Source organism: Astatotilapia calliptera, chromosome 18, assembly GCF_964374335.1.
Source record: "Astatotilapia calliptera chromosome 18, fAstCal68.1, whole genome shotgun sequence".
Taxonomy (NCBI): Eukaryota; Metazoa; Chordata; class Actinopteri; order Cichliformes; family Cichlidae; genus Astatotilapia; species Astatotilapia calliptera.
The window spans coordinates 13,939,524-13,961,126 of record NC_137439.1 but is presented as its reverse complement, the minus strand read 5'-3'; the positions used below and the strand labels follow the sequence as shown (position 1 = coordinate 13,961,126).

Sequence of the window (21,603 nt, the reverse complement as noted above, 5' to 3'; positions counted from 1 at the left end):
GTCTGAGTATTAGTATTTTGAACTTGTATGTTCATAGATACCTGTTCAAGACTCGCAGCTCGCAGAATGGGACAAAGTCCTCCAACTTTTTTTGGAACAACAAAATAACAGCTGTACTAACCGTTTTATGTCTCTGACGCAGGGACCACTCGTATTGCTCTTTTCTGCAATAGCGCCTTTATTTCTTCCCTCAGTATCATTGCTGCTTCAATGCCAATGGTAGTGTTTACAACTCTGCAGAAAGGAGGCAGCTTGGCGCGGAACTGCAACTGGTAACCCATAGCAACAGTTTGCAGCACCCACGGAGAGGGCGCAAGTGTGTCACTGAGGGAAGTGAGCAGCCAGCCAGCTGGCCTGCAGCACCTCGGTGGGGCATGTCGTCCCCGAGTGTGTCTGCAGGGGAATGCATCACCTGCCTGACCTGGCTCATTCTGCCTGCATGCTGAGTATTTGTGATTATTTGACAGTAAACACTCTTTATTGATTGTAACATGGGAATGTGCACATTCATATATTTTAATGGAGGCAACTTTCCAGAGTTACAGCCTGAGGCATTTTGTGGGCATGGGGTTTGTGCTTGGGAGACAGTGTTAGGAAAGCGCAGCACCTTCTGGGGCTGACAACCTGAACAGAACTTGGACGGCGACAGAGGGGTAAAAGCAGCGTCTCCCTGCCGCTGGACTCTTTCTTCACTTAGAACCAGAGCTGGGAGGGCTGAGGCTTCTTCCTCCTTGGCGTCGGGTCCCGCCGGTGCCCTTTGCTCCAGGCTGACTGGCGTGTAGATCAGACTGGAGGATGTGCTCCAGTCTCTTGCCAGTTGGCAGAGGAGTGGCGGGCCTGTGAGAGCTAGCTGTGGGCTTGGGCTTCGCCTGACGTCTGGGGATGATGTTGCACAGAGCTTCTGTCTGCTTCTTCCTCAGATCAAACCTAGCCTGAATGGCTTCAAGTGAATGTCTGAATAACCCAGCTGTAGACACTGGTTCGTCCATATATACAGCCCTGTCCCTCTCCGGGACATCAGAGAGGGTCAGCCATAGGTGCCCCTATGCCACTACTGTCAAAGCCATCCTTCTGCCCAGGGAGAGCGCTGCACAGCGGGACTGACCACATTAAGAACAGGTGCCAGCGGGCTGTCATCAGGAACCAGCGACCCGAGCTCCACCAGGCACATCGCCTGGTACGTCTGGAGCATGGTGACAAATCATAGATGTCCAGGCTGATGTCCAGCACGTCATCGTCTTCCTGGAAAGCGTGCTGGGAACCATGCTCCTGCATGGTTCTTGCTTGTCTTTGACTAACCCCTCAACGCATTCCATGTGGTAAGCCCAGCAAACTGCGGGGACATCGACCAGGCTTCAGGCTCCGTTTACACTCTCCTAGCGCGGACGATCCCCAGACAGAGCAGGCATCATGCTGGCTGTTGTGCAAAGAGAAACCGCATCCCTGAGGACAGGGGTGAACAGAAGATTTCTGCTTTGCTCGCTTCGGTTTGGAGTCCATTCCAAAACGCAAAGCAAACCGCTGCCCAGGAAAACTCGAAATTACCGCTCGAATGCACCAACTGCGCGGTGGACGCTAAAACCAACAGGGGTACTTAAGCTAAGTTCAAGTCAGTGGTCAATGGTCAATGGTAACTTTATTGTCCTTAATGGGAAATTGATTTGCAGTATGTCCATACAGAAATATAAAAAACAAACAAACAAACAAACACATCACATACACACAAAAAAATAATATTTATTTGTGTGTATGTGTGTATTTTTTTTTTTATCATCAAAAAAGTGCAACGTGCAATGGCAACAACACTTATGGTTTAGTGTTATTAACCATGATAATAGCAATAGGTACAAAAGACAATCTATGTCTCTTTGTCTTCACTGCAGGCAAGTTTAAAATCAAGTTTAAACTGGTTAAGAACTTTATCAACTAAAAGATGAGGCTGGATAGTATTAAAAGCTGAAGAAAAATCAATAAATAAGAGCCAAGCATGAGTTTTGGCACCAACAAGATGGCGATAAAGGAAATTCAACAGAGTAACCACTGCATCATCAACACCTCTACGAGACCTGTATGCAAATTGTAGTGGGTCGATAAGCTTTTCTACTTGCTGCAGGATCTTCCTGACAAGTTTTTTAAAGCACTTCATCACTAAAGATGTTAAAGCGACAGGCCTAAAATCATTTAATGATGTAGGTTTTGTGGTCTTAGCAACTGGAGAAATAATTGCTTTTTTCCATACCTCTGGAACCTTCTGTTGCTGAAGTGATAAAATGTATAGCATGTTCTAAGCACCTGGGCACATATATTATCAGGACCTGGACTTTTATTAGTCTTACTCATTTTAAAAAGATTTTCCACCCTTCTTTCATCAAAGAACAAAGCTGGGGGGCTCTGGTGCTCTCTATTAAGAAATCAAGTGTATTCCTAAAATTATAATTATCATTAAATCTCAAATAAAATCTATTCAGCTCATTGGCTAACTGAGAGTCTGAACTAAAACTAGGGAGACTTATCTTATTACAGTCACTGTAACAGTGACCAGTCATGTGTTTCATGCCTGCCCAGGCAACCCTTATGTTATTGCTACCCATCTCTGCCTCTACCTTATCCTTGTATTTTATTTTGTCTTTTTTCATTTCTGATCTGATCTCCTTCCTAATTTCTCTAACTTTCAAGATATTCCCTTCAATAAAAGCTTTTTTCCTTTCATGAATCAGCCTCATAAGAGCTTTTGAAGACCATGGTTTGTTATTAGGGAAAAAATGCACAACCTTTGAAGGGATAATCATGTCTCTGCAAAAGGAGATATAGCTGCAGACAACATCAGTGAGTTCATTAATGTCTCTACATGATTCTGTAAACACCGACCAGTCTGTACAGTCAAAGCAGCCCTGTAGGGTTAAAGAGGCGTCGCTACTCCAAACCTTTATGTGGTGTTTCCTCACCTTCTCAGCACAGTCTTATAAACTGGCAGGAGATGCACTGTGTTGTGATCCGAGGATCCAAGGGCGGGGCCAGCCACAGATGTGTACGCACCTTTTATGGAACCGTAACATAGATCCAGAGTCTTATTGAAGCGTGTGGGACAGTTCACATACTGATAAAAACTGCTCAGTGTTTTCTTCACGTCGCAGCGATTAAAGTCCCCAAAAACAATATTAGGGGCCTCAGGAGAGAGAGATTGTAGTGAGTGGATGACGTTGGAGATGGTGTCAGTCGTATTCTTAGGATTCGCTTTAGGGTGGATGTAAACGACAGTGACGTTGATCTGTGGGAATTCCCTCGGCAGATAAAACGGCCTCAAAGACACAGAGAGGAGCTCAATGTCAGACAGACACACTTGTTTACGAACTGTAACGTTTTTACACCATTTCTTATTTATATACAAACATACCCCTCTTCCATTTTTCCACTTATTTACTAATCTTATCTGAACTATGACAAATATACAGGCAAAGCGTTTGCTTTTGCCTGTATAGCTGCCATAGCTTCATCATTCTCATCATTCTCTTAGGGCATCTCCTAATCAGAAGATTGGTGGTTTGATCCCTGGCTACTCCAGTCTGTATGCCAAGTATCCCAAGATATCCACGATACTAATCCCAAGCTGCTCTCCGATGTGTGTGAATGTTAGATAGGACAAAAAGTGAGGAAAGTTGTGTAAAGCACTTTAAGTGCTCAGAGTAGAAAAGCAGAACCAGTCCATTTATAGCTTTGTAGCTACCCTGACATTTAATACTGGATACCATACTCTCTTTTAATGGAATTCATCCTTTTAACCACTGATCAGACTTCAAGAATTTCTGTCTCCCTTTGCATTTGTAATAATTCTTGTGACCTTTTATTTTGAGTAAGATTTATTAAAAAAAAAAAATTATTTCAGCTTTTAATTGCTTTTAATTACTTTGTACCCAGGTGGACAAAGGAATGTGATAATCTTCTTTTTGCTCTCACTTCAATTCAATTCAATTGACTTCCTTCTTTATAGTCAGCTTGCTGCTTGTAGAACACCATTATAAACATTCATATCAACTATGTTGCATTTCCTGGCCACTAAAAAGCCCGAGTGTCCCCCATCTGCAGAAATGAAACACCACTTCTGCGCACCCCCTGTATCATACTCCTCTACACTCAGTTCGATCTCAGTTATTACAGGATGGTGGTTACTGATCTGAGATCCCTGTGTTGGTTTTGTTCTGCCATTATTATAATAACGTTGGTCCAGGATTGATGGGATGTCATGGCTTTGCAATGTGAGGACATTTTTAAAAAAGATAAAAGAGCATTTGTTTCTGTAAAACTGTTAAGCATTTTGGGTATTTCTTTATTAATTTATGCAGCATCTTAAATATGCTATCAAGCTGTTAGCCAAATTTCCATTATTCATGTTGGTTTACTAGTGAGTTCTTTTTTTTTTTTTTGCTAATGGCAACTGAATGCTCAGACAATTTCACAGGTCAGTTGTTCCCCTCCGCAGTTGTGTCCCTCAAGATAAGTACACCCTCAGTAGAGAGTGTATTTTACTCACAATACACCCTCTGCTGAGAGACGCCTACCTCAGGCTGTTCAGATCTGGGTGTTTACCGTAACATCTCAGGGCCCAGATGGGGTTTTTTTTCTCCTCATCTAGCCATAGACTGCAGTGCTCAGCAGTCCCTCAAATTTCCCTGAGGGTGTTTAGGAAGTGTGTCTGTGGTTGTAGTGATGAAACCCAGCAGTCGACATCCACTGGGCAAACTGCTGCTCTCCAGATTTCCTGTTCTGCCTTCAGCTCGGTATATCGCAGCCTCTTCCTCTCACTGACATCTTCCTTTGATACTGTAGTAGTAGTACAGAGAGAGGTGGACCAAAGTACCAGACTGGTCTTAGGATGAATAGAAATGTACTACTTTGGCACTTTTGTTTCTGGTCCAGATTTCAATTATGATATTTTGTCATATTTGTTATATTTTGTTACTTTTACCAAAGTAAATGCAATCGTACATTTACACTAATCAAAATTCAAGACAGTGATGTATTTCCTTGAATTTTTTAATTCAAAAAACATACACAGCACAGGGTATTGACTATAAATTACTACCCAGGTGTATGCAAAGTCACCTACCACTGGGACACAAACTTAAACACAAGAGCAGCAGGTTTAAGTCAGAGAAATATCACAAACTAACCACCTATTACTAGTTTTAATTCACTTTTTGCATAAATAAATACATTTCTTAAAATATGGGAACCATACATATTCCCTTGTGAGTAATTTCAAAAGTTCATCTTTATTATTTTTTTCTCCAATGTCTGTTGCGGGGCTCCGTATTTCCGGACTATACTACCTCTGTCTGAACTGTTTTCTTCTAAACTGGGGCACTGTGCCCCCACCCAGTGTTTCCAACTTAGCGACTTTGTCGCTATATTTAGCGAGTTTTCAGACCCCTTAGTGACGTGAAAAAACGTGAAAGCGCGTATTGCTTTTACTCTCAACAAGCAGCGGGTGCTGTAACACAGTCAGTTCTTCTTTTACTCTTATGCTGTTTTGTGGATCACAATGTTTAAAACTACTTATAAACACACACAAACAAAGTAACTCCACCAGAGTGCCTATTTCGGGTCACTTTTGCCGGTCCAAGCCCGGGTAAAGGAGCAGGGTTGGAATTGTGACATTAAAAAAAACAATAATTGCTAAAAGAAATTTAATTTGTAGTTCTAAATAAACTCTAAATGCATTTAGGACGTTTTTTACTCACTTTAAGTCTCTTCCACGATGTTATTTCGCTCTCCAACAACATAGGTTACAATTAGATTAGCATGACCAATTATGCAAATTAGGCGATGACGTCAGTTAGCGACTTCTAGCGACTTTTAGGACAACCAATAGCGATTTTCCTTACTGAGGAGTTGGCAACACTGCCCCCACCACACTTCCATCCCATCATCGGTTTCTCCGTCTTTCTGGCCCTGTCCCACTACATCCCGGAAATCGGAATACGCCCTAGTTCAATAATTCTGATTTAATCAAAAAACGCACCATGAATTCACGTCGTCGTGCTCCAGATTAAGTTTAAAGTCGGATTCCAGTTTTTTTCCTCTCGGAATTTTAATTTGAAATGGTCCCTCAATAGAGATTTGCACCTCGCAAACGTCGGAGCAGCTTCACAATCCCAGAGTTAACCATTCAGAACACTGATAGCTTTTCAGCATGAACGCCCACACTAAACGAAGAGCAACGTTTAAGCTAACTTTCACTACAGAATTTTAAAGGGTTACTGTTATTTAAAAAATAATTGCTTCAGCCGCTATATAAGGCAGCATGTTAGCCTGTGATATCATGGTTTCTGTGTTCCTCGTATTTGGTAAGTCAAACAGCAGCTCCATGTTTGCAGCACGTCTTTTATGTAAAGCTAACCTTAGCTTAGCTTGTAGCCTGTGTGGAGGATGCTTATCACTGCGTCCTAATCCTGTGCTTGCCTGCAGCATGTCGCGCTGCCTCCGTGGTTTCTGCGGTGTCTTGTCACACAAAGGAGTATGCAACAAGGGATGGGCAGTGCTGCCCGATGTGCCAAGAAGGTACGATAAGAAAACATTTCTAGAAGTAAACCCGCCCACATTATGTGAGTTCCCACTGTGAGAACAAAGAGTAAATAAAGAGCCGTCTATCTTATTTCATGTTACAGCTGCTTCTTTTATCTCACAATTCTTTAAGTTAATAAACCAGAAAATCTGCTGACTCTTTTTTTTTTTAATCATTTTTTCCCCTGAAACTGTCAACTAACCTTCATTAATAGTTAGAATTGACACAGTTCAGATAATAGCTTTCAGGAAACATCACAAGTATTGTAAATAAATTGTAACTGTTTGTCTGAGGGGGCAGCACACAAACAAGTTATTAAGTTGCATATTCAGATGAGATAAACCTTTTTTTCATACCTTCCGTCCACCTCGACTCAGTTCATCTTACACATACTGAAACGTCATTTCATATGATCAGATGTGTTGAGCATGTGCCTCTACAGCACTGCTGGCACAGGGTGAAGTAATGCAAGGCTTTGTGGCACACTATAACCATTTCAAATGTACCAGAGCTGTAGAGGTTTAAAAACAACTTGATCCCCATATTCACAGTTCAATTCACATGTTATTTATATAGCGCCAAATCACAACTACAGTCGCCTCAAGGCAGTTTATACTGTAAGGTAGACCCTACAGTAATACATACAAGAGACACCCAATGACCTCTTTTGGTATTGTCACATCTTGAAACTGCTACTGTGTGAAAAATAATGATGCACACAAGGATTGTACAGTTCTAAACAAGGCAATTTCTTAAACCCATCTATTAGTACCTGAAAAAAGTTGATTCTTTTCATCTGCACGTACATTTGAATCAGTGATATAACATTTCTCTATCTATCAACAATTAGTTCTTCATAATGCCCAAAAGATGACTAGGTAAGCTACTAGTCTGTGTTATCTTGTTGTTGTAATAATTATGTGAAATATGCAGATGGTTCAAGGGCAGAGGCTCCTCCACTATCAGAAAAAGTTGTAAGTGGTGCATACTATTATCTGCTCCACAGCACTCATCCACACAGGCTTGTATTTTGCAATAATTGCGCACACCAATTGTTCTTGAAATATAAAAAATTTAGTAATATATAGTAGGAGTACAGAGGAAACTATTATATTCTGGCAGTTATTTTGCCAGTACCAGCTGGTGGTTGCTTAGTAACTTTACACAGTCTATTGTGGTGTTTAAAGTTTTCTAAAATGTGTGTCTAAAAAGATTCACCCCAGATTTAATACACTGTGCATTCACTGTGCGTTTGTGTTCTTGACCTTTAATGTGGCTTTAATGTTCACATAAATGTTGTGCTGTGTTGAACAGGTACAGTTGTTCAGAGAGACTGCACAGCATATTCAGGAACTCGGTGCCGTTCCTGTGACCTGGGGACTTTCATGAACCAACTCAATGGTCTATCTAACTGTTTCCCCTGCACTACCTGTGATACAGGTACAGATGGAAACTTCTTAGTCAAATTTTAATTAAAAAAATAAAAAGGTTTTCAAATTGCACCGATATTTTTTTTTTTAGGTCATGGTCTCTTTGTCAAGCGGAACTGTACAGCAAAAACTGACACAGTGTGTGACGTTTTAAATGGATATTACTGCAAAGGTTTGATTGACAGTAATGGATGTAGTTTGGCAGAGAAACATTCACAGTGTGAAGCTGGTCAGAGGATAAAAGAATCTGGTAAGAAAAGTTTTTTTAGATGAGCTGATAAATTGTGATGTTTTTGTGTAACAACGAATGTGTTTCTTTCAGGAACCAGCAGAAGTGACACAGTGTGTGAAGACTGTCAGCCAGGCTTCTTTTCCAAAGATGGTGTGAAGTGCACTGCTTGGAAAACGTAGGTCATAATTTATAACAAAATCACTCTAAGTTTATTTTATTTTCAGTTATTGATCATCAATGTCTTAATGGAATCTCTCATATACTTGGGACTAGGGCTGTGCCACATCATATCATCTGCAATAATATCGGTATTACACTATACACTGTGTGTCGCTATAGCAAGAATATGTGTTTGTATCCTAGTGTTTATGACAAGGAGTCAAAACCATGCATGTCTGAATGTAAGAGCAGTGTGCAACTAAAAATGGAGCTACTTCAGCAGCTTCCAGTGAACACAGGACGAAAACATGCAGGAAATCTGTTTGGAAAAAAGGGAAAACAACAAACTGGTAGAAGAGGGTAAAAACACACCGTTGAGTAGAACGAGACACCTGGGACATGAGCAGTCACTCGCTGCACTCGCTAGTTAGGCTCTATGTAACAGGAGGAGCAAACAGTGGATGGAAATTAGTGATGCAGTTACATGATGGAAAAGCAGGACTTTAAGCATACACTTTAAGCATAGACTGACCAAGGCAGAAAATATTTTTTATGTTTATATTTTTTAATATTAATATATGACAATATTGTGCAGCTCCTAACATTTTACAAGAGTAAGGTCATTTAGTTATTGTCAAAGTCAAGTTTTAAAATTTATTTTATACTTTCACTTGAAAATTCCAGGGAAAATACTACCTAGGCTACTTTTGTGCTTACATTTTCTTTCATTAGATTCACATTTCAGTTTAAGTAGTCTGACATTGGTGAGACTAGCTCTCTGGAAAAGAAGGATGCTTCACCTACTTACAGCAGTGGTTCTTAACCTGGGTTCGATCAAACCCTAGGGGTTCGGTGAGTCGGTCTCAGGGGTTCGGCAGAGCCTCCGCCATGACATGCATGGCTCATTTTGTGCACCAGTAAAAAAATCACATTTTATTTTTCACTAAAGAGGGGTTCAGTGAATGTGCATATGAAAATGGTGGGGTTCGGTACCTCCAACAAGGTTAAGAACCACTGACATACAGTTATTAATGCTGCTGTGAGCATTTAAAAAAACATACAGTATTTTTTTCTATATCTTCATATCTCAGTTGTCATATATTATCCACCTCCACACAGGACTTTGGGAATTCCCCTACTTTAGTAACCTGAGGACCAGTGATTCAGCTGATTGAACAGAAAATTAGCCAACTTTTATTTTAAAAATGTTGTAATGGTACAAGAAAAACTTTGATTTTTTTTTTTTTTAATAAAGTTTTGAATAGTTTAAACTACAGTCATAGATTATTAGAGGTTCATTAATAATAACATGGTGGTGTCTCAGTTACTGTGTATTGAAGATAAACACGAGTACCTCTGGAAACCTCTGCATGTGTCCCGTTCTGTAAACATGATAGCTTGAAAGGTTTTGAATGAATTCTGATAAAACCTTGTTGGAGTGTAGAACTGACAAAAATCCTCATGACTTAAGAGTGTATAATTCTTACAAACATTGTGTGTACTATCAACACATAGAAAGCACCATATAAAAATGTAAAACAGCATGTCACATTTGACCTCTGACCTCTCCTTCAATAGATCGAGACAGATGACAGCACAGTTGAGGCATCAGTTAATCCTGATGGCCACATTAGGACACATAAACATGAGCTCTGCTTTATCACAAACATCTTGTTTTTAGACAAGACACAAGATGCTTGTCAGCAGGAATACTAACTGGAGCCCATATAGAATGCACTTTACAAATATTAATACACTGTTACATTTTTATGTCAGGCTCATAAAATAAAATAATAATTAACTTAGAACTTAAAAGTTAGAACTACTGATGTAATATTCAGACTTGCAAAATTACTTCAGTTTTTCATCAACATTTGACAGGATATCAAAATATTATAACAATTTACATAAAATTATTATCTTGATAATTCTCTGTGGTCCTGCTCCTTCACGTGGATTAATTTGGATTTTCTTTCTCTTTCACCTCTTCTTTTACAACAGTTGCTCAAACACACAGATAAAGGTCAGAGGAAGCTCAACCAGTGACGTTGTCTGTGGGAGAACATCAAGTCAACATTACTTTGTGTTTTTACCTTTTTTGCTTTGCTCAGTAGCATTTGCTAGCCTTGTGACAGGTTAGTGCATCGTCTGCATTGTGTTGACTTTTCAGTTTAAAGCCTTAACAACACAGTGTTGCCTTTTTATTATTGCTTAGGGTTTTTTTTCCTGCTGTAACACAAATTTTCTTTGTGTACCAATAAAGCAAAGAAGAAGAAGGAAGGAAAAAGAATGACTTTTTAAAAAGAAAATTGAACTCACTAACCATGAGCAGTTTATTTATATCATTAATAGACTTTTAGCTGGGAAGGCCAGAAGACCCAGCACTGACAACTGAACAGGTGCGTTTGGATCACGGTGTTGTTCCAAAAGGTGATTTCTGGTGTTTCTGTATGTTTTTTGTTTTGTTTTTAATGCGTAATGTCTTTGCTTATATTGGTAAGTAGTTGCAATTTCTGCCTCTTGGCCCAACATCTCTTTAAAAAGACTTTTTTTAATGTCTATGAGGCTTTTTAACTGGATCCATGAAGCACATATAAAAGTCACTTTGTCAGAAACTGATTGCAGCTTCTACCTTGTGGGAAAAAATGTTGTTTGTAGTTCAGAATAACTCGATATCATTCATAACAGAAACGTCTGACATACTTTTTACACATTTTAGGCCAACAGGTCATTAATGACGGTTTAAATGGGGGCAATCACTTTTTGGAAAATACCCGAAATCACTTTTCTGGCACCACAGCTAATTATAGAAAACATGTGTCCAAAGTCAGATATTCACTAAAAGTGTAATTTAGTCACAAAGGACATTAAACATTGCAGAAATGTAATCTATCCTCTGTACTGTGTGTGCTGATGGGCTTTGGTCTGAAGGAAAAGAGTTCATGTACAGCAACATCAGATAAAGTCTGTGGAGGGACTTTACTGAATCTGAAGGTGTCCACTGCATGAAGACACAGAAACACGGGAGCTGTAAACCAGGACACATCAGCCAGCATGGTTGATTTTCTTGCTACAAGACATAAAGTACTAAAATGAGCGTAATATGTAATATAAATATAAATAATATACAATTCTGTTAAGTCTTGTATAAAGTTTTTAAAATCAAACTAACAGATTTGATGGCTGTTATGATGTATTTGGTTGATGCTGAAACTGTGGAACATACCTTAATTAATGTTTCATAAACTCTGAATATGGTGTTAATTTGAAGTAAAATGGTAACTAACTAGTGACCTGCTGGTTCACTTTTCATTCACAGCCCTTTAAGTCACAGCTTACAGGCAAACAGCTCAAAGCAAACCTGATGAAAAGAAGCAAAGACTGTGGGAGAAGCAGTTGGAAAAGAATAACTGCAATAAGAGTAAAAGTTACAGTGAAAATAAGCTGGATGAAATAATCTGTTGGCCAAGTTCAGTGTTCTGTCCAATAGAAGCTGATTCGCCTTCTGTGGTGTGATTTTAACCTGAAGCTGCACTCACTCATTCTTTCCCAGCTCAAGAAAAACAAAGAAATGCTTTTAGATGTTTCAGACTTTTTTAAATTATATCAGAATGAAATAATGACTCAGATGAGGTCATAACAGACACTCCTTCATAAGATGACCTGTAAGTATAAAACGGTGTATATTTGTGGCTTTGCAGGAACAGCCTCCACAGACAGTGGATGCTCTGACTGCAGCAGTGGAACATTAACACTTGTCACTTCCGGCCTTCTCGGTCTTCGAATGACCCGGCCCATGTAGACCGCGAAGGGTGGTGTCTGTCGGGGATACCTACTTTGGCACGACACCAGATCCTGCAAGGATGCGGTTGAGGGTTTGGGACACAGCTATTAGGTCCTACGATTTCCTTCAAGCCCTCTCCCCTTTTTTGTCTTTGTCTAAACGAAGTTGATCCCCATGTGCCCTCAAATGTCATAAAATGGCTTGTTTTCAGTTTCTGTTTTAAGCCACGAAAACCGTTGATGCTCATTCTTTCCAACAATGAATAGATTTCCTGTTTACACCCACATCAAAACCCAAAAGCGATCATTGCTATTAGATTTATATGGAAGTTTGGTGAAATAGAGCCTACAAATGTGTTATAAGGCAGCGTGTTAGGATGTGATATCTAGTGATGTGCGATACCACTGATTTCCTTTCCGATCCGATACCAAGTAATATTCAGGGTGGTATCGACGATACTGATCCGATACCGATACTTTGTACAAAAACGTATTTTATTTATTGTATCTCAAATTATAGCGTCATAATGATTACAGGGCATCAGATTACTTGTTCTTATCACTTAATAATGCAGGGTTCATCATATAGAAATAAAAAAAACTGAAGTTGTGCCTATTTGAACACCTTGCCTGCCTGCAGCACTAAAGGACTCCGTGAGAGACGTCTGTCTCGCCCTGGCAGCACCTGTCCCTGTCCTTCTCTTCAGTTCGCCTCAACATACACTCCTCATATTCTGTGATATGATTTACTCTGAGGTGTTTGACAAGGTTAGTGATGTTGCCATATGTTACCATACATGCCAACCCTCCCGATTTTTCCGGGAGAATACCAAATTTCAGTGCCCTTCCCGAAAATCTCCCAGAGCCACCATTCTCCTGAATTTCTCCCGATTTTCCACCCGGACAACAAAATTGAAAAACCATATCGCAGAATTCATAGCGCGGCCCAGCCAATTCCAGTTTCCAACAATGGCGGCAGCTACTTAGTTTTAATATCACTCTTATTTCTCTTTCTGGGTCGCAAAAAACTGTTAACATATTTTCAGGTGAGAATGTAGCTGTGTAAACTTCAAATATCTGAGCCAACTGACACATCATTTTCAAACCCCCGCGGTCTTTCGCTACTCGGGTTAAACATGATATACAAGTCACTTTGATAACTTAAAAATGTTATTGTTTGGCTTTTTCAGTGTTTTATTTGTTCGTGAGTAAATCGGTTTGGCTGAGATTAAAGTTATTAGATTAGATTAAATTAAACTTTATTAATCCCTCAGGAGGGTTCCTCCGGGGTTTTCACACAGCTGAATAAACGTCAAACAGAAAATGATTAAACAGAAGTGTGAGACGGTCGAGAGTTTACGTCAGCGCCCGGTTGTATTCACCCTCCACCGATGGAGCTCGTGACGTGCAACCCGGCTTTCTTTAGACCGCGAAGGCCGGGTCCTCAGGTGGAAGCAGCCTCTGAATTTGGACACCCCCGCTGTTTCCGGGCCGGCCAATAATAACGGTGATTTAACGTATTTTATCCGATAAATAAACCCTGCAAAATGTATTTATCAGCCCCCCCCAACAGACCTTTTGAATGTCTCCCTAGTAGGCTACGGCCACAACACCTCACTCACTCTTGGAGCACTTTTTTGCCACATGTATCGCAAACCACGTCTCAGATGTTTGTGGAGGTAAAATACGTCTGCACAATTACGCTCAGCCATTGTTGTGAGTGCGCATGCCAAGGCGCTGCGAGACATTTATACAGCCGTATTTCGCACATGACTATGAAAGGCGGAAGAGGAAGTAGTTCCTTTGAATGTAGACAATCTGAATGTTATAGTTTCTTTCCACTGTGTTCCTGTTAATGATAAACTATAAATTTACTCTAAATTACTAAAATATCGATATTTTAATGTGAGAATCGATTCTAGAACATAAATGATTGGTATCGGAGGAATCGACATTTCAGGATCGATCCGCACATCACTAGCGATATCATGGTTTCTGCGTTGTTTGTCTTCGGTAAGTACAGCAGCAGTTTCGCGACACAGCTTTTAGTTTAAGCTAACCTTAGCTTAGCTTGTGAGCTAACTGAGTTATATATCTATCCCACGATATTAAAACTCATGTGTTTTCCTGTAGGATATGCCGCTGTCTTCATAGTGCCCGTGTTATCCTGTCGACCAAATGAGTATAAAACAAATGACGGACAGTGCTGCCCGATGTGCAACGAAGGTACGAAGAAAAGCGATGACTGCAATGAAACTTTGTAGTATTTAAACTATTGTTTTTACGAAAATGTATACAAACCTGAAAGCAGATCATTCTGAAACATAATAGCTTTATAGAAGAAAGAAAAAAAACCTAAACAAACCACAGATAAATAAAGAGGACATGACTTTAATATTTGATCTTTGCTTGATTTCGTTTTTGAAATGACACGATAGACAGAAGTGTTTCTAACATGAAATGAAGGGTTTGCTTATACAGATGACAACCTTGGTTTTTTTGTAAAAGTTTTAAACATTTGTGTTAAATGAAAACACAATCTATCCTTAGATATTTTATGTTGCATTTAAGTAATTAATAATTACTTCTTGCATCTCAGTCAAACATAAAAGGAGAAATATGTGTGTTTTATGTGTTATTGACCCAGAAAATCTGTTGTCTTCATTTTTTTTCCTTCCAACAGTCAGATAAATTAATTGATACTTAGAACTTAGAAAATGTTTTCCAGAAGCAGTAAAATGAAGCACAAGTTGCATTAACGGGAGACAAAATATGTAAAGGCAAGAAATCGGTAGTGAGCAGGCAACGTATGAAGTACATTCCAGGGTTCTTAAAACAATTAAGCAAGATGGATAGTATGTGTTTACATGTAAATGTGTTAACAATGTCTGTTTACACACTTTCCTGTGATTGTTTCCTTGTTGGCTTGAAGTGAAATATCCCTCTGCTACTTCAGGTTGCTCGAACTGCATGTGTCCATTTCACACTTTGGAGAGGCCAAGCATGAAATGGACACAGTGGACCAATGTGTTTATTACATGTTTTACTGTACGGGGTCAGGAAAAAGGGGCACATTGAATTTGCAGATCAGTAATGTTGTATCGCTCAGTTCACTTGTGATTTCCAAGCTGCTTGACCTACCGTAAAGTACACCCCAACACTACAACACTACTTTAGGTTCACTCTGGGATAAATGGTGAAAGTCTGACATAAATGTTGTGCTGTGTTGAACAGGTAGAGTTGTTCAGAAAGACTGCACAGTATATTCAGGAACTCGGTGCCGTTCTTGTGAGATGGGGACCTTTATGAACCAACCCAACGGCCTGTATAACTGTTTCCCCTGCACTGCCTGTGACACAGGTACAGTTAGATGGGAAATCCTTTGTAAATTTTAAATTAAAAAAATAAATCTTTCATTTAAAAGTAAATTACAGAATATTTTTACACTAATGTTTTTGTTTTGTTTTTTTTAGGCCATGGTCTTTTTGTCAAGCAGAACTGTACAGCAACAACTGACACAGTGTGTGATGTTTTAAATGGATATTACTGTAAAGATTTGACAGACAGTAACGGATGTAGTTTGACAGAGAAACATTCACAGTGTGCAGCTGGTCAGAGGATAAAAGAACCTGGTAAGAAAAATTAAAGTCTAAGACCATTTAGATGAGCTGATAAATTATCATTTTTTTTGTGTAACAATGAATGTGTTTCTTTCAGGGACCAGCAGAAGTGACACAGTGTGTGAAGACTGTCAGCCAGGCTTCTTTTCCAAGGACGGTGTGAGCTGCACGGCTTGGAAAGTGTAGGTCATAATTTATAATAAAATCACTCTAAAAGTGTTTAATATATTCAGTTATTGATCATCAATGTCTTAATGGAATCTCTCATATACTTGGGACTAGGGCTGTGCCACATCATATCATCTGCAATAATACCGGTATTATACTATATACTGTGTTGCTATAGCAACATTATGTGTTTGTTTCCTAGTGTTTATGACAAGGAGTCAAAACCGTGCATGTCTAAATGTAAGAGCAGTGTTTCAATGATGATTTAGTAACTAAAAATGGAGCTACTTCAGCAGCCTCCAGCAAACACAGGAGAAAACATGCAGGAAATCTGTTTGTAAAAAGTGGAAAACACTCCGTTGAGTAAAACGAGGCTATGAAGACACATGAGGAGACAGGAGCAGTTACTAGCTGCACTCGCTAGTTAGACTCTTTATAACAGGAGGAGCAAACAATGTGTGGAAATTAGTGATGCAGTAACATGATGGAGGCAGGACTTTAAGTTGGTTAAAATCCTGACATGATAAATATTTTTTGATTTGTTAATAACAGTGTTAAAAGTTTTTTATACTTTATTTGAAAATTCCAGGGAAAATACTACCTGGGCTACTTTTGAACTTACGTTTTCTTTTGTTAGATTCACACTTCAGTTTAAGTAGTCTGACACTGATGACGGTAGCACTACAGTTATAAATGCTGCTACCTGCAACCATTTTAAAACTCAATGCTTTTTTTCTATATTTTCATATCTCAGTGATATATTACTCACCTCCACACGGGACTTTGGGATTTGCCCCCCTTTAGTAACCTGAGAACCAGTGATTCAGCTGATTAAACAGAAACTTAGCCAACTTTTGATTTTAATGTTGTAATTGTAGAATAAATACTTTGAATTTGTTGAAAATAAAGTTTGAATAATTTAAAATACAGTCATATATTATCAGAGATTCATTAATAGTAACAGCGTGGTGTCTCAGTTACTGTGTATAGAAGATAAACATGATTACCTCTGGAAAGGAGGTCATGTTTTTAATAGAGTGTGTGTGCATGTGTGCCGTTCTGTAAACATGATAGCTTGAAAGGTTTTGAGTGACTTCTGATAAAACCTTGTTGGAGTGTAGAACTGACAAAAATCCTCATGACTTAGAGCAGTGTTTCCCAACCACTGTACCGCAGCACATAAGTGTGCCATGAGAAATGATCAGGTGTGCCGTGGAAGATTATCTGGTTCCACCTGATTAGTACTCGAAGCGTCCGGCATGAGTCACGGGCAGAACAATTACATTCTCTTCCACTAGAGGGCAGTACAACTATCTGCTCTAATTAAATGAGTTGCCAACTGCCAGTAAAACAGAAGAAGACCAAGAAGAAATTACATAATAGTCATGCTGTGAGCGAGACCACGCAGGGCGTAATAGCAATAAATAAATATTTAAAAAGAAAAAGTAGTCAATCTGACTTGGGTCCTGGAGAAAATTCCGACCCAGATGAGTAGTGATCAGAAGAAAGCAAAAAAAGTGTACTGGGGACAAACCGAACCCTTTCCGCTATGCCATGTGCACGGGTAAAAATTATCAATATGCTTTTTGTGACATTTTTCTTTGGTGGTGTGCCGTGTGATTGTTTTTTTTATGTGAAATATGTGCTGTGGCCCCAAAAGATTGTGAAACAGTGACTTAGAGTGTAAAATTCTTACATACATGTTGCATATTATCAACACATAGAAAGCACCATATAAAAATGTAAAACAGCATGTCACATTTGACCTGTGACAGATGACAGCACAGATGTGGCATCAGTTAATCCTGATGGCCACATTCAAACACATCTACAGATGTAAACAGGAGCTCTGTTTTATCATAAACTCCTTGTGTTTAGAATGAAAACACAAGATGTTTGTCAGCAGGAACACTAACTGTAGTCCATGTACTTGTACAATGCACTTTACAGATTTCAGTACACTGTTACATTTGATGTCAGGCTCATAAAATAAAATAATAATTAACTTAGAACTTAAAAGTTGGCAGTACTGATGTGATATTTAGACCTGCATAATTCAGTTTTTCATCAACATTTGACAAGATATCAAAATATTATAACAATTTACATAAAATTATTATCTTGATAATTCTCTGTGGTCCTGCTCCTTCACGTGGATTAATTTGGATTTTCTTTCTCTTTCACCTCTTCTTTTACAACAGTTGCTCAAACACACAGATAAAGGTCAAAGGAAGCTCGACCAGTGACGTTGTCTGTGGGAGAACATCAAGTCAACATTACTTTGTGTTTTTACCTTTTTTGCTTTGCTCAGTAGCATTTGCTAGCCTTGTGACAGGTTAGTGCATCGTCTGCATTGTGTTGATTTTTCAGTTTAAAGCTGTTAAGGTTCAAAATATTGGGGATGGAGACAAGAGAAAAAACCACAATAACAACACTGGTCCGGCCGGGTTGAGTCAAACGATGATTTTAATGAACACACGCGTGGGGGATGGACACTGATGCAGACAGCCTCAAAATCTCAAAATGGTGGAGCATTGCTCAAACATTTATAGCCTCTGGTGCCTCCACCTTATCATACAAAGCCTAAACATTCACATGCTTTCTCTCACACAGCGCCTAAGCTACGACCTTGGCTCCCTGTTTATCTGCTCCTGCTGAAATGGGGCAGAAAACTCCAGCACACTCTGTTCTCTTCTACTCAGACAAATTAGATTTCTTATAACTCAGCAGTATAATGCATTATAAAACAATATCATTCATTCACAACAAGTCAGCAGTTTAATGTAATGCAAATCAGTTTAACTAATGTAATAGTTATCAGCTTCTTCTAATTCAGGAGAATAATGCAAACTAAAACTACATAATAATTCACAATCTTTAATTAGGGGTATAACATGGCATAAAATAATATTATAATCTAACAAAGCCTTAACAACACAGTGTTGCCTTTTTGTTATTGCTTAGGGTTTTTTTCCTGCTGTAACACTAATTTTCTTTGTGTACCAATAAAGCAAAGAAGAAGAAGGAAGGAAAAAGAATGACTTTTTAAAAAGAAAATTGAACTCACTAACCATGAGCAGTTTATTTATATCATTAATAGACTTTTAGCTGGGAAGGCCAGAAGACCCAGCACTAAATAGGTGCAGTTGGGTCATGGTGTTGTTCCGAAAGGCGATTTCTGATGTTTCTGTATGTATGTGTAATGTCTATGTTTATATTGGAAGGTAGACTGCAGTCAAAATGATTTATGAAGGAGTTGTATATAAAATAAAGAAATTACCTGTTTTGCAAATATCTTTATGACTGCATTATTGTACCCAAATTCTAATCAGTCTGGTTGTTGGTCACTTAAAATGTCTAAAAAACTATTATGTTATATTTGCTGCAATTTCTATTAGCCTCTTGACCCAACATCTCTTTAAAAAGACATTTTTAATGTCTATGAGGTTTTTTAACTGGATCCATGAAGCACATATAAAAGTCACTTTGTCAGAAACTGATTGCAGCTTCTACCTTGTGGAAAAAATGTTGTTTGTGGTTCAAAATGACTCGATATCATTCATGATGGAAATATTTGACATATTTTTTTACACATTATAGGCCAACGGGTCATTTATGACAGTTTAAATGGGGGCAATCACTTTTTTGGAAAATACTGAAAATCACTTTTTTGGCATCACAACTATCCATAGAAAACAGATGTGTCCAAAGTCAGAGGCTGCATTTAGTCACAAAGGACTGAGATGTAGAGTATCACATTAAACAGTGCAGAAATGTAGTTTATCCTCTGTACTGTGTGTGCTGATGGGCTTTGGTCTGAAGGAAAAGAGTTCATGTACAGCAACATCAGATAAAGTCTCAAACTAACAGATTTGATGGCTGTTATGATGTATTTGGTTGATGCTGAAACTGTGGAACATACCTTAATTAATGTTTCATAAACTCTGAATATGGTGTTAATTTGAAGTAAAATGGTAACTAACTAGTGACCTGCTGGTTCACTTTTCATTCACGGCCCTTTAAGTCACAGCTTACAGGCAAACAGCTCAAAGCAAACCTGATGAAAAGAAGCAAAGACTGTGGGAGAAGCACTTAGAAAAAAGAACTGCAATAAGAGTAAAAGTTACAGTGAAAATAAGCTGGATGAAATAATCTGTTGGTTAAGTTCAGTGTTCTGTCCAATACAGGGAGTGCAGAATTATTAGGCAAATGAGTATTTTGTCCACATCATCCTCTTCATGCATGTTGTCTTACTCCAAGCTGTATAGGCTCGAAAGCCTACTACCAATTAAGCATATCAGGTGATGTGCATCTCTGTAATGAGAAGGGGTGTGGTCTAATGACATCAACACCCTATATCAGGTGTGCATAATTATTATGCAACGTCCTTTCCTTTGGCAAAATGGGTCAAAAGAAGGACTTGACAGGCTCAGAAAAGTCAAAAATAGTGAAATATCTTGCAGAGGGATGCAGCAGTCTCAAAATTGCAAAGCTTCTGAAGCGTGATCATCGAACAATCAAGCGTTTCATTCAAAATAGTCAACAGGGTCGCAAGAAGGGTGTGGAAAAACCAAGGTGCCAAATAACTGCCCATGAACTGAGAAAAGTCAAGCGTGCAGCTGCCAAGATGCCACTTGCCACCAGTTTGGCCATATTTCAGAGCTGCAACATCACTGGAGTGCCCAAAAGCACAAGGTGTGCAATACTCAGAGACAGGGCCAAGGTAAGAAAGGCTGAAAGACGACCACCACTGAACAAGACACACAAGCTGAAACGTCAAGACTGGGCCAAGAAATATCTCAAGACTGATTTTTCTAAGGTTTTATGGACTGATGAAATGAGAGTGAGTCTTGATGGGCCAGATGGATGGGCCCGTGGCTGGATTGGTAAAGGGCAGAGAGCTCCAGTCCGACTCAGACGCCAGCAAGGTGGAGGTGGAGTACTGGTTTGGGCTGGTATCATCAAAGATGAGCTTGTGGGGCCTTTTCGGGTTGAGGATGGAGTCAAGCTCAACTCCCAGTCCTACTGCCAGTTTCTGGAAGACACCTTCTTCAAGCAGTGGTACAGGAAGAAGTCTGCATCCTTCAAGAAAAACATGATTTCCATGCAGGACAATGCTCCATCACACGCGTCCAAGTACTCCACAGCGTGGCTGGCAAGAAAGGGTATAAAAGAAGAAAAACTAATGACATGGCCTCCTTGTTCACCTGATCTGAACCCCATTGAGAACCTGTGGTCCATCATCAAATGTGAGATTTACAAGGAGGGAAAACAGTACACCTCTCTGAACAGTGTCTGGGAGGCTGTGGTTGCTGCTGCACGCAATGTTGATGGTGAACAGATCAAAACACTGACAGAATCCATGGATGGCAGGCTTTTGAGTGTCCTTGCAAAGAAAGGTGGCTATATTGGTCGCTGATTTGTTTTTGTTTTGTTTTTGAATGTCAGAAATGTATATTTGTGAATGTGGAGATGTTATATTGGTTTCACTGGTAAAAATAAATAATTGAAATGGGTATATATTTGTTTTTTGTTAAGTTGCCTAATAATTATGCACAGTAATACTCACCTGCACACACAGATATCCCCCTAAAATAGCTAAAACTAAAAACAAACTAAAAACTACTTCCAAAAACATTCAGCTTTGAT

The 21,603-nt window shown here is 39.2% G+C and overlaps 2 protein-coding genes across 3 annotated transcripts; both read left to right on the top strand.

The window, feature by feature from the left end:
* The first annotated feature begins 5,635 nt into the window (after positions 1-5,635).
* On the top strand, positions 5,636-21,470 carry LOC113010774 (tumor necrosis factor receptor superfamily member 5-like). Of its 2 annotated transcripts, none has more exons than XR_013903063.1 (7): positions 5,636-6,344; positions 6,466-6,558; positions 7,877-8,002; positions 8,084-8,242; positions 8,315-8,399; positions 10,385-10,580; positions 18,901-21,470. XR_013903063.1 is itself a non-coding variant. In XM_080292304.1 (7 exons), exons 1-7 carry the CDS (start codon positions 6,302-6,304, stop codon positions 10,682-10,684), a joined length of 678 nt encoding a protein of 225 aa, XP_080148430.1. In that variant the 5' UTR covers positions 5,636-6,301; the 3' UTR covers positions 10,685-11,676. The 2 variants fall into 2 exon arrangements, 1 of the variants encoding a protein (XP_080148430.1); XM_080292304.1 differs by lacking the exon at positions 18,901-21,470 and adding an exon at positions 10,647-11,676 and having other exon boundaries at positions 10,385-10,518.
* Positions 13,921-21,470, top strand: LOC113010099 (tumor necrosis factor receptor superfamily member 14-like). Its single transcript, XM_080292305.1, has 6 exons — positions 13,921-14,179; positions 14,300-14,392; positions 15,401-15,526; positions 15,640-15,798; positions 15,884-15,968; positions 18,156-21,470. Exons 1-6 carry the CDS (start codon positions 14,155-14,157, stop codon positions 18,292-18,294), a joined length of 627 nt encoding a protein of 208 aa, XP_080148431.1. The 5' UTR covers positions 13,921-14,154; the 3' UTR covers positions 18,295-21,470.
* Positions 21,471-21,603: the final 133 nt, after the last annotated feature.